We start from the raw sequence: 12923 nt of genomic DNA on the forward strand, positions 1-12923 counted from the left end.
AGGTGTGAAACTAAGACTTCTGGGGACCTTTGTTCCAACAATTAAATGTTTATATATGGCAGCTTTTATTTGAACATTTAACAACAACAAAAATATTCATGAGAACAGGAAATTTGAATCCTTAATATTAATTTAAAAAATGGTCTATCATCTTTATATTTGACTTAAGAAAGCATCTACATTAATTTTAATTGAGTAGGAATATCTTTTGGATTCATAATACATTGAATACACAAGTCACCCTGCACAGACTGACTCAGAAAAGGCAGTTGGCTTCACCAGCTTGCCCTGAGGCCAGAGTGCTTCCTACCCCACTCACATGCTGAAGGCAAAAAGCCGGATCTTCCCTACTGAGCCGCCTTCCTTCCTGTCTGTCACTGCTTCACAGCTCCTGGAATGGAGAGGTAACTTAAGTGCTTTGGTGTAAGGGGCAGGCTGGATGTGAGAATGGTGGAAAGGGAAAGTAAGGGAACATTTAGGTCAGCAAGGGACTTTTCATTTATTTGTTTTTCACTATTAAGAGTCAGATTATTGAGAATAGATTGTCTTCTAAGGTGCAGAGACTAGTCTAGGTACACTGAATTTCTCGTGGCAGCCTGCCCATAACCTTCTGCCTTCTAGAAGGAAGTCCACAGACCCCACAAAAAAGTCTGTCTGAAAGTCCACGAATCTTACTCCTTAACACATGCACTGGCATACTACCTGGACTTGTTCTGGGAACATTGGTAGGTGACCGCACGCTTCTTTCAGATTCTATCCCCTTCTCTGTATCCATATCTTCCCATTTTTCTGGTGACTTTTCTGCTGACCCTGTTTCCCCTATCCCCATCTCTTCTGACTGATGTTTTTATATATTTACATCCTTTTTACTATTTACCTTTAGAGTACATAATGATAAGTTCCTAAATTAATCAATCACTCCAAGGTATTTGCATTATTCAGAAGCTCCATATCAAGATATGTCCTTTATGGAGGAATTTCTAGGATACAGGCAGAAAGGAACTGGAAATGTTCCAGCCTCATGGGTTATGTTTAGGGGAGAGGAGAAATCTTTTCAGTATAGCAGACCCATAGCATATTTATTTTATACTCAGCCGTTGTCTTTCTCTCTTCCATCTGAAACCTTCAGAGCTGGCAGAGTAGGGCAGCAGAGGCCAAGACAAAGGCACTGCCAGCCGCAACAGTCTTTGCTCTTTGGTTGAGAGCCCAGCTTGCATGTAAGATGCAGTATCGAAAAGAGGAATCAGTCTAGAATTCCTGCCTCCAGGGGCATGTAAAGTGGGGGGAAACCATACTGTGTTTCCTGTTGACCTCACCTGTGTTTGAGGGATAGCTAGTGAATCTGAAAATCAAATTATATACAGTGAACTGTCTTCCAGAGCAGGAAGTAGCATGTTTCACTATGAAAAACATCTATCAGAAATATATTTTTAAAAATTATTTTTAATTGATGCTTATAAGTTTAAGTTGAGAAATAGAAATGTCCCTAGACATAATGGTTGGTACTTTAGATACATTTCTTTGCTTTATTTGCCTAGAAATACACTTATCAAAACATTTTAATAACCTATGATGCTGGATAAAGAGAGGAATAATGGGAATTAATACTTTCTACTTCAAGACTAAAATAGTTTGGCTGACATTGCTTACCAGGATATAAACTCATACTTTCTAACTTTGCCATTTAATTAAGCTATGGAGTTTTTCTTTACTTGTTTTCTTTTGCTCAAGTTTGAAATTTTACTTTTCTCCTCTAACTCACTTAGTGGAAAAAGTGATTCTTTATATTAGAAACAGATGACACAATGGTGACTTCTCAACATTTTTTTAACTTCAGAGCCAGAAGGAAAATTCTTACATAGAATCAAGTTAGGCCTGACCTGTGGTGGTGCAGTGGATAAAGTGTTGACCTGTAATACTGAGGTCGCCAGTTCAAAACACTGGGCTTGCCTGGTCAAGGCACATATGGGAGTTGATGCTTCCTGCTCCTCCCTTCTTTCTCCCCCTCCCTCACTGTCTCACTCTCTCTCCTCTCTAAAATGAATAAATAAATAAATAATAAAAAAAATTAAAAACAATCAAGTTAACATTAAGGACTATTAGTGCAAGTGATTCTTATCCTTTTTAAAACAAAAAGACTTGACTTTGGTGTTATAGGTGACTAAATATGGTCTGGTTTATAAGCCTGATTAGAACTGTAACTTCATACACATTTAAGTTGAGTCTGCACACTTTTTTTCTTTGCCTTTAGTATGAAAAGACACAGACTGTACTGTCAGAACTGAAGTTGAAGTTTGAAATGACTGAGCAGGAAAAACAATCAATCACAGATGAGCTCAAACAATGTAAAGACAACCTGAAGCTGCTCCGAGAGAAAGGAAATAATGTAAGTCTTTGCAACTTGGCTTAGCTTTGCTTGAGAGGTAGGTGAGAGCCGTGAAATTGAGTCTTCAGAGGATTTCATTACTGGTTTAAGAAACTAAGGCCTGTACTACACATGAACTAAACTTTTCATTATGAAATGCCATGATGGAATCATTGTGTTATCAAATTTTTAGTTAAGAATTTACTCCTTTAACCTGTACCTCTAGAAGAGCGTGAGGACTACTTGGAGGAAGAGCCTGTTTGCAAAAAAATAACTACCTGTGAACTGTCTGCTTTTCCCAAATTAATCTGAAGTTCTATCATTAAATTGTTATCTGGCTCTTGTTTTTCCCCTGCTGGGAAATGAAGCATTGTACCACCACAGACCCACCTGAGACAGAGTAGTTCATTTTGATTCTTTAGCATTTGGCTGTATCCAAAAATGGGAACTTAATTGTGGTTTTCATTTTATACTAACAATTTTCTCACTAAGGCACATTCCTGAAAAACTTAGTGTCATTTTGGCCTCCCATAAATGTTAGGAAATACTGGTGAGTTTTTGTAGGGTGTGTGTGTGTGTCTGTGTGTGTGAAATTGGAATAATTTGGTGTACACTGAGTTTTTAAAATATTGATTTGTTTTTCACTTGCTAGAAAGGCAGGTGGTCTTTAAAAAGATGTTATACTAAATAAATGTTGTGTTATATGTTTTGGTAATCATTGCCTTTGTGGGACCTAACTGATGGATGGTGTTCAGTGTGATTGGTTGTGCTCTGACTTATTTCAAACCTTTGTTATGGCTTAGACACTGCAGTGAGCATGAGTCACACACTTCCTATAGAGGAAGGCACTCTGCTTAACTTGCACAAGTACAAGAGTGATGTTGCATGACTGTCACAGAATGCTCATGAGTTGTGTCCAACTGTCCTTTGCTAAAGAAAGTCTTAGTTTTTTAGAACATAAAGCATATTGCTTAGTTATAAGCCTTTTAGAAGTTGATGGGTCCAGAGGCTTTAGGCTAAGCAAAAATGGATTGCATTTATTTTGAAAATGTAGATTACAGAACTTTTCTAAAATCAGATTCATAATAGTTTGATTCCAAATATGGTTACTCTTTTTTTTTATATTAATTTATACCCTTCTGAATATGGAATTTCAGTCTACCTTCTACTAAATTAACCTATGAAGACATCTAGCATAATCAGAATTGGTCCCCTATACCATTTAGAACCTTTTCAAAAGTAATCTTGCTATGATTTGTAGTTGTACAAATAATTTCCCTTAAGGGTCAGTTTTCTTTTTTACGATATTGGACTCATTATAGTAATTTTCTCCTAATTTTAAACAATTGATTACATTTGGTAATATAACTGAAAGCCCTGACACTTAGCTGCATATCTTCATGTATCAAAGTTTATCATACAGTGTGTCAGATTTCTTGCTTGGTTTAGAAAGCATGCACCACAGGGCACTTATTTTTAAGTAAAGCAATACCATCTCAAGCAAAAGAGTTTTGTTTTTTTAAAAAAAAAAAAAAGGTTTGGTGCAGAGATAAAATAAACTTTAGCCATTTCCAATATACTTATTGTCAAATAATGGATTCCAAGTATGGAACAAAAATAATGTACTATCAAGCAGAGCATCAGTTGTTGCAGTATCTTTATTGCTGTCTCGTTGTACTGCATTTCATTAGGATGTAAAGGACACCCACATTGCCTATTGCCTCCAGCTGTTCCTTTTAGACTGGTAGTTTGTCAGCTTACATACCACACAGTCCATCATTCTGGATTGTATTAGATGTCTTTAAAATGTTTGGATCCTTGCAAAACCTGAGTGCTATTACTTCTATTACCTTAGTCTTTCTACCCTTCCTCCCACCCTCCTGGGGCCTAAATCATCTTATCTAAATTATTTTTATAGCATAAAATGATTTTAATATCCCTTCCCTTCTTTAGCCTTCCATTTTACAACCCGTCCCAGCCGTATTCATCGGCCTATTCCTGGCTTTCCTGTTTTGGTGTTTCGGTCCATTGTGGTAGAGAAAGGTACAAGCACTACTGTTGAGTCCTTGTCTGTTTGTCCCCGTCACCTGTTTGTGCCATATTTGTAATATAGTGCATGGCAAAACCACACAGGTATTTGTTACCTGAAGCAAACCCTTCATTTAGTATGCCATGTTTTGTGTCATACGAATGAACTGAACAATCAACTAATCATATAACATTTTGTCTTGTTTCCTTTGTAGTAATGCTAACCATGAATTAATTGCAACCTAATCAATTGTTAATATTCTGCCTTTAACTGAGTCTTTGTCTCTAGCAAACTGGAGTAAACTATGAATTTCTGCAATATTAGCATCCCTTCCCAATTATATTCTTAATCAGATTTTAATGAGAAATGAAGAGTTTGCCTCTATGAAGTTTTCAGCCACCTTTCTTCCCTCTCCTCCCTTCCCTCTTCTTTTCCATAGTGTAGTTTCTTTGTTCTAACCCTTTGCTATGTTTACATTGTGGCTATGAAGATGAAAAAGGATGAAATTAGCATAATGGACCACTGGCTCAGAATCTCAACCCCAATGTGCACTGACTTAAGAGAGTAAACCTATCCCATATCTTTCTGAGCCCTGATCTGCAACATTAAAATATTTCCTTAAGAGCCAACTTTCTCAGTCAGAACACTAGTGAAATTAAAGTTATCAACCAAAAGCAAGTTGATACTATAAGTCCCTCTGAAAGTTAAGAGGTAACAGCCCCTCCGTGCTTGCCTCCAACAGGCATGCATGTTAGCAGATCATGAGAAGATCACATGACATTATTACACTGGACATGGTCTTTACCAAAAGTATCAGACATGCAGAGTCCCTAAATAGCATCTTCCCATCTTGAACCCTATCTGATTTTGTCTTATGTGGTTTCAAATTAGAAGATCAAAAGATTATACCATTTTCTTTCTATTACCTTACCCATCAGCCTTTTGTATAAAACTGCTCTACCATGCAAGTCTGGTTTTTATCAAGAAATAAACATTTTAGGCAGAAACATACTCCAGACATCTGTGTACATCAGTTAGTTGTAATATGTGGGTACCGGAGTAAATAAAGCAGGCTGAACCCAGAGGGTTTCTTAGAAGTCATTATTAGGTTTCAGCTATAACAAAATTGAAAACTGCCCAGGACTTGCTGAGATGTATCAGGCTTCTACACAGTGGTCCTCTAAAAGAGTTTCTGCTATTATGGCTCTCTTGACATCTACACTCCCTCACCTTTATTTATTTTCTTTTTAAAATTGCAAAGACAAGATTTTTCTAATATTCTAAGTATTCAGGACTCCCTGGAATCCAAGGGGTCATAGGTATGAAAAGAGAGGGGAGAATGTGATATTGACTCTTGGTTTCTTTCCACACAGAAACCCTGGCCCTGGATGCCCATGTTGGCTGCCCTGGTTGCAGTGACAGCCATCGTGCTGTACGTGCCAGGTCTGGCCAGAGCTTCTCCATGAGAGCGTTTCTTGAGTCTGTACACCGTCCTCCCTCTAGAAGCTGGCATCACACTCATGCTGGGGACAAACAGAACCATTTTCTTCCTTTTTACCTCTTAAAACAGAAGTGCAAGAATATAGATGTAGGGTCATTGCTTTAAATTATATAAAATGTATCTGTCTATAAAGAGAATATAAAATTGTGACTTTATTCTATTGTAAGCAATAATTTGCTTGCAATTTTTCATGTAATTTTTAAATTAGTATGTTGGGATTCTGAATATTATGGTGGCCTAAAGTAGGCTTCTTGGTACACCAAATCATTTATAACGTTAAATTTATGGGTATTTTACTCTGAATTCTAATGGCCAGATAATCCATTTTTCTGATTTGATAACTACCCAAACCAAACAATGATACATACATGGGAAGAGAGGCCCTGTGTGCTCAGTGCCTATCAGTTTAAATATATACACACATATATATATATTTTTTACATATTTACGCCATTTTTACTTGTTATAAAACCACTGAGCTATTGGGAACAAGACTTAGAGACAACTTTGCGTGGGTTTTTTTTTTAAGGAGAAATAATACACTTGGTAAATATTCTGTTCTAGTGATAATTTGGGGAATATGTGCACACTTGTTCAGCCTTAATGTGACTTGATGATGTGGAGGACATCAACTCTGAAAAACTTTCCATGAGAGTGTGTATTTTCTTGAGCAAACTGAAGTATTTCTGGAAGCAAAAAACATGGTAATTATATAATTTCAATGCAGTAAACCAAACTGTTGAGTCAATTGGAATGTAATTTATTGAACCTCATGTATTTAAAGAGATATTTTCTTTAAAAGCCAAGTTACTTTTTCATATACAGCATTTTAGGAAGCATGATTTTTTTTTCTATCATCTCTTCCTCCAAAGCATGTTTAATTGAAGAAAGAATTGATATCTCTTTAGATAAGCTTTTACTGAGTTAATTTGATTATAATATTGCAAAGTTAATTCATGTTCGAAGTAAGCTATTGTTACCTACCAACAGATTTCCTGGTTAGGTATGCAAATGGTTATTTTTTTTTCGTTGTTAATTAGGATGTTCTGTGCATGAGAAGCACTATACCCAAGATTAATAGTGTTCCATGCACAGTGAAGCACCTAAACACTGCTTGATATTATAAATTTAAAACAGGTGGTTTTGTGCGGCACTACAGTTATGTCAATAAAGTTTATTTAGATCACAATATATCCTAAAGTATCACATAGTAAAATTATTCAGGCAATGAAGACTTGGGAGGGAATGTCAGTGAACTGGCTTGAATGTTCTGTAGCAAGCCACAGGCCAGCCAAATATTGAAATAGAAATTTAGGTTATAATTTGCCTTGTGATGTTTAGAAGTCATTGTTTATACTATATTTTAGGCTATTTGGGATTTGCTGTTGGAAGGATCACTAGATTTATGGAGGAATTAGTCACAGATGACTTGTAGAAAATACTGTCATATATAGTTCATTTCATCATTTTCTGTTGCAGGAAGCCACTCCACCACAGAATGCTAATATGCCAGTGGTACCCAGTACCTCTTGTATATAGGTTATTGCAAATAATGTTCTGAAATGCTTAACTTCAGAATTACATTTTTTAAAGTAAATAATTGTTTTAAATCTATTTTGTAAAGATATAAAGTACAATAGAATTTCTGGAGTACAGATTAAACTATTTGCACTAACACATGTGATGTGCATGATTTAATAAAATAACTTTACTCTCCCTATGCATTTTTGAGTTGGATATGATTGAAATTCTTAGTGCTGACTCTATTGGATTGTTAATAAGTCTTTTCTTAAAGTGACTCATTGTGCAACATATGTATGTTTGGTGTTCTACGGGGTTTAAAAGAAAACGCTGAGCTGTTTCCTCCAGGTTTTATTAGCCTTTTATTTAACCTGCTCTAATTTTTTCCCCTTTTGCTATGGTTATTGTTAAAACATGACTCACTTGCCAGACAAGTCTTTCTAAATGTAAAGTCTAGTATCAATATTTACTTTATTTAAATTGAATAAATGGGTTTTTGTAGTTACTGCCAGTTTTTCTTAAGAATATAAATGAACCTATTCATAAGCAATACCTCCAGCTTTGTTCAGTTCACTTCCAGGTTAAATAAAGAGTAGGATTATTCACTGGTAGTAATAGAACCATTAAGGAATTTTAATCATAGCAGTTAAGACTTGAACAACCCTATAATGATACACTTAAGAATTATTCAAAGGCACAAAGTGCCTGGGTCAGAAAATGAAAAGAACATGGGATTTGAAGCTACACAGAACCAAACTGGCATCCTAACTCTGCCTTTTATCAGCTGTGTTGCTTTGGGCAAACCATTTATCTTCTCTGAGTCTTCATTTCCCCCTCTATAAAATGGAGAGAATAATATCTATATTCTTAGTGGTGTTATGAATGTATGTGAACTGTCATTTGAGTGCCAAATGAGTGTTTATGAGAATGTCATACTATAAAAAATATCAAAAATATTTAAGTTAGATGAAAATTACAGTTGTTTAAAATTATTTGATTGACTGAGATGTTAAGATTTTTATTTTTTTATTTTTTTAGCAAGAGATAGGAACAGACAGGAAGGGAGAGAGGTGAGAACCATCAACTCATAGTTGCAGCACTTGAATTTTCATTGATTGTTTTCTCATATGTGCCTTGACCGGAGGGCTCCAGCAGAGCGAGTGACCCCTTGCTCAAGCAAGCAACCTTGGGCTCAATTCAGCAACCATGGGGTCATCTTTGTGATTCCATGCTCAAACTGGTGACCCCGCTCTCAAGCCAGCAACATTGGGGTTTTGAACCTGGGTCCTCAGCAACCCAGGCCAATTCTCTATGCACTGCATCACTGCCTGGTCAGGCAAGATTTTCTCTGTGTGTGAATGAAATATAATTGCAAAGTCATAAACGAAAAAAGCATGTTCACTTAGCTCTATCCTCTTCATAGTTGTGTCTTTGGGAAGTAATATGAAAAGCCCGTTGTAACTACCTTCAGAATTACTTTGAGTGGCATGTGAAAACAAGTCACATTGCTGAATAATCAGAGGCTTCCAACCAAATATAGTATTGTCTAGCTTGATCTCTTACTTTAATCACCAAACTTGACTCCCAGTAACTTTTGGCTGCTTTCAGTGATTCTATCTATTAGCAAAAAGATGGAAATCTGCTACTAAAGAAGAAAAAAACTACATACAAAATAACTGTGTTAAAAATGTACAGCCTTGCCTGACCAGGCAATGGCGCAGTGGATTGAGCGTCGGACTGGGATGCAGAGGACCCAGGTTCAAGACCCTGAAGTCGCTTGAGCGCGGGCTCATCTGGCTTGAGCAAAAGGCTCACCAGCTTGGACCCAAGGTCCCTGGCTCGAGGGGGGTGTTGCTCGGTCTGCTGAAGGCCCGCGGTCAAGGCACATATGCGAGAGCAATCAATGAACAACTAAGATGTCACAACGAAAGGCTGATGATGGATGCTTCTCGTCTCTCTCCGTTCCTGTCTGTCCCTGTCTATCTCTCTTACTCTCTCTCTGTCTCTGTAAAAAAATAAATAAAGTTTTTAAAAATGTACAGCCTTGCTCAAAAAAACTCACTTCTGGAAATTTATTCTGAGAACATAATTATGTGCACAAAATTTTAACTACCATTTCTATTATTTTATTTGTTGATTTTATTTGTGAGGAGACAGAAACAGAGATAGGAACACCTATCTGTTCCTGTATGTGCCCTGACCCGGGATCGAACTGGCAACCTCTGCACTTTGAGAGGATGCCCTAACCATCTGAACTATCCAGCCAGGGCTAGTGTAGCTTTTTTTTCTTTTTGTAATAGTGATGGGTAAACAATCTAGATATCTAGCAATGAGTCATTGGTTAAATTAATATTGCCATTCTGCAGATTACTGTACTTGCAAATTATGTGGGGGAGGTGGGATATTTATATTGTATTCGGGAAAAGAAACAGGTTACCAGTGTAGAATAACCGTGGTTTTATAAAGAAATAATGTAGTCTAACCTGTGGTGGCGCAGTGGATAAATCATCACCCTGGAATGCTGAGGTTGCTGGTTAGAAACCCCAGGCTTCCCTGGTCAGGGCACATGCAAGAAGCAACTACTACTACTAGTTGATGCTTTCTGTTCCTCCCCCCACCTCACCTTACTCTTTCACTCTGTTCTTTCTCTGAAATTAATAATTTTTTTAAAGAAAGAATGTAGACATACAGGATATGTTTATAGCAGGAGGAATCAGAAAGTTATACCCCAAGCTACTTCTGTCTCAATTATTTTGGGTTAATTCTCTTCTCTTTTTATGATTTCTGACTTATTTTTAATAGTAAATATATGTTGCTATTGTAAGGTTTTAAAAAGCTATTTAATTTTGCTCTGAATTAGAAAGAAAAAGAATTCTGCAGAATTCCAAATTGATTTCCATAATTGAATGACTAAGTAACTTGTCAAATTTTCCACATTTTTTTTATAGTGAGAAACAGACAGACAGTAAGGACGAGAGATGAGATGCATCAATTCCTAGTTGCGGCACCTAAGTTGTTCATTGATTGCTTTCTCATATGTACCTTGACTGGGGGGCTATAGCTAAGCCAGTGACCCCTTGCTCAAACCAGTAACCTTGGGGTCGTGTCTGTGATCCCACGCTAAAGCCCCACACTCAAGCTGGTGAGCTAGCATTCAAGCTGGCAACTTCACGCTTTCGAACCTGGGTCCTCAGTGTCCCAGGTCGACACTCTATCTACTGCACCACCACCTGGTCAGGCAAAATATCTACATTTAAAGAGGATTAAGTTCATTTGCATTTATGAATTTCTGATGTGTTCATTTAAAAATCAGTCTTATACCATACTTTTAAACATGATTTGTTTACATATACATAGAATGTTGTAGGAAATCTTAGCAATCCATTCTCACCTTTTTGCCTATTAGGGGAAAAGTCCAGATAATTTCTTACTCAAAGTCAGAATAATAGGTATAAAGTTTAGAATTAAGATGATTTTTTTCTTTTTGCTACTCACCACTGTCTCCAGGCTTCAATGGTTTTATATCCATTCATTTAGCAAGTACTTCCTAAGTGTCTGATATGAGGCACTGTGCCAGATACTGGCATAATACTCAGTCCCTATCATCATAGAGGTTTTTTTGTAGTGGGGAAAAATACAGGCAAAGGAGCTGGCAGTTAAAATAGAGTGAACTAGAGGAGCCTATAAAGCCATAGAGGACGGATGCATTCTTTCTCATACTTAGCCATCCAAGCCAGAGCCACTTGGCTGCATAGCCAGAGGTGAGTTTTCCTTCTAGTTAAGTCTGCGGGACAAGACTGGTTTCTCATGCTCTCTTTTTAAATTGCAAATAAATTTATTTAAACAAGACATTTGAGTCCTAGCCGGTTTGCTCAGTGGTAGAGCATCATGATGCCTAACTGTAGAAGTCCCAGGTTTGATTCACAATCAGGGCACACAGGAGAAGCGACCATCAGCTTCTCCACCCCTCCTCCTTTTCTCTCTCTTTCTCTTCTTCTCCCGCAGCCATGGCTCAAATCGTTTGAGCAAGTTGGCTCCAGGTGCTGAGGATGGCTCCATGGAGCCTCTATCTCAGGTGCTAAAAGTAGCTAGATTGCAAGCATGGCCCCAGATGGGCAGAGCATTGGCTCCAGTTTGGGGTTGCCAGGTAGATCCTGGTCGGGGCACATACAGGAGTGTGTCTCTTTATCTCCCCTCCTCTCACTTGGAAAAGAAAAAGAAAAAAAAAGACATTTAAGACATTTGACTTAAGGGAAAACTAAGACTCATTTCTTTTAAAGTAACTTATCCCCACTTAAAGACAGGTTGTTCTACATGTAACAGCTACTTATAAAAAAGTTACAAAGTTATTCTTGGTTTTATAGTGATAAATGAAAACATTAAAATTTTTCCAAATGAGCCCTGGCCGATAGCTCAGCTGGTTGGAGCATCGTCCAAAAGTGCAGAGGTTACCAGTTCAGTATCTGGTTAGGGCACATGCAGGAGCAGATTGATGTTCCTGTCTGTCTGTCTGTCTCTCTCTCTCTCTCTCTCTCTCTCTCTCTCTCCCCCTTCCTCTATCTCTAAAATTAATAAAATAAACATTTTAAAAAATCCAATTGAAGAAGGTATGCAAGGACTTCTATGTTTCTGTTGTTGTTGTTGTTATACAATGAGAGCAAAATAACTTATTGGAATATAAAGATAAGAGGTCAGTGAGCATGCCGTGAATGGAAAAAGGGGTATTTTCACAGAACCAGTATTTTTCCCCATCCCATCTCCATTTGATGTTGATTAAAACATACTACTGGCCATTTACTTTTAAAAAATGCAAATGCTTAGGCACATAAAACAATTACTTGATGTACAATAAAGGAATGGGGAAAGGGAAAATGAAGAAAGAACTATACAGTAGTCATCAGGATGTGGTGGAACCACACTGGTTTTCTAGTCGAGAATGCCTTCTTGGTGTGAGGAACATAGTTCTGGAGTAAAGTAGCAGGTTCCCTTTTAGTAGACACCTCCTGTCTGCTGCTGGAACACATCAATTGTGTCTTCATCATCCATTTCCAACTGTGCAGGTGTGTCTGTTTCCCATCAAACCAGAATCTGATCTGCCTCACTGACAAACACGTTCACAATAGACTTTCATTAGTTTACTAAATGGTGTATGCCTCTTAATCTTAGACTGCACCTCAGAACCATCTTGCCCCACCACCTTCAAGTAATATGATCGTTGTTCTCAGTTTTGGCTCCTTCCTTGGGCTTTTCTTTGGCCATGGTGAATGCTTGAGTCTCCTCAGCTGTTGCTTCACAAAAGATAATCCAGGTCTGCACCAAACCAGTATGTAAGCAGCACCAGGAGCAGCAGAAGAAGGAAGTGACCAGGAACTGATTTCTTGAAATACCTAATTTTGCAAATCCATTAAGATATGAGATTGATTTTCCTAGAAAAGGCATTGTGATTGGAAAGCATTTTTAAGGTTTGACGTATTGTCTTGAAGTTTTGCCCTATTAAATGGTTTGAA

General features: G+C 37.4%; 1 protein-coding gene and 1 pseudogene across 42 annotated transcripts in view; one reads left to right on the forward strand and one right to left on the reverse strand.

Moving 5' to 3' along the window:
* SLMAP (sarcolemma associated protein) overlaps nucleotides 1-7611 on the forward strand; it is a 187399-nt gene extending 179788 nt beyond the window's left edge. For 28 of the 42 annotated variants that reach the window (XM_066245754.1, XM_066245771.1, XM_066245776.1 and 25 more), the window contains 2 exons: nucleotides 2252-2386; nucleotides 5768-7611. In XM_066245754.1, coding sequence (XP_066101851.1) covers nucleotides 2252-2386; nucleotides 5768-5860 — 228 coding nt within the window. In that variant the 3' untranslated portion in view covers nucleotides 5861-7611. Of the gene's footprint in view, nucleotides 1-2251; nucleotides 2387-4318; nucleotides 4409-5767 lie in introns of all 42 variants that reach the window. The other 14 variants (XM_066245758.1, XM_066245774.1, XM_066245759.1 and 11 more) reach the window with 1 other exon arrangement.
* A 4787-nt stretch (nucleotides 7612-12398) lies between these two features.
* LOC136314566 (small ubiquitin-related modifier 2-like) lies at nucleotides 12399-12675 on the reverse strand (annotated as a pseudogene).
* Between the last annotated feature and the right edge of the window lie 248 nt (nucleotides 12676-12923).

This window comes from Saccopteryx bilineata, chromosome 10 (genome assembly GCF_036850765.1).
Source record: "Saccopteryx bilineata isolate mSacBil1 chromosome 10, mSacBil1_pri_phased_curated, whole genome shotgun sequence".
In the NCBI taxonomy this organism is placed as follows: domain Eukaryota; kingdom Metazoa; phylum Chordata; class Mammalia; order Chiroptera; family Emballonuridae; genus Saccopteryx; species Saccopteryx bilineata.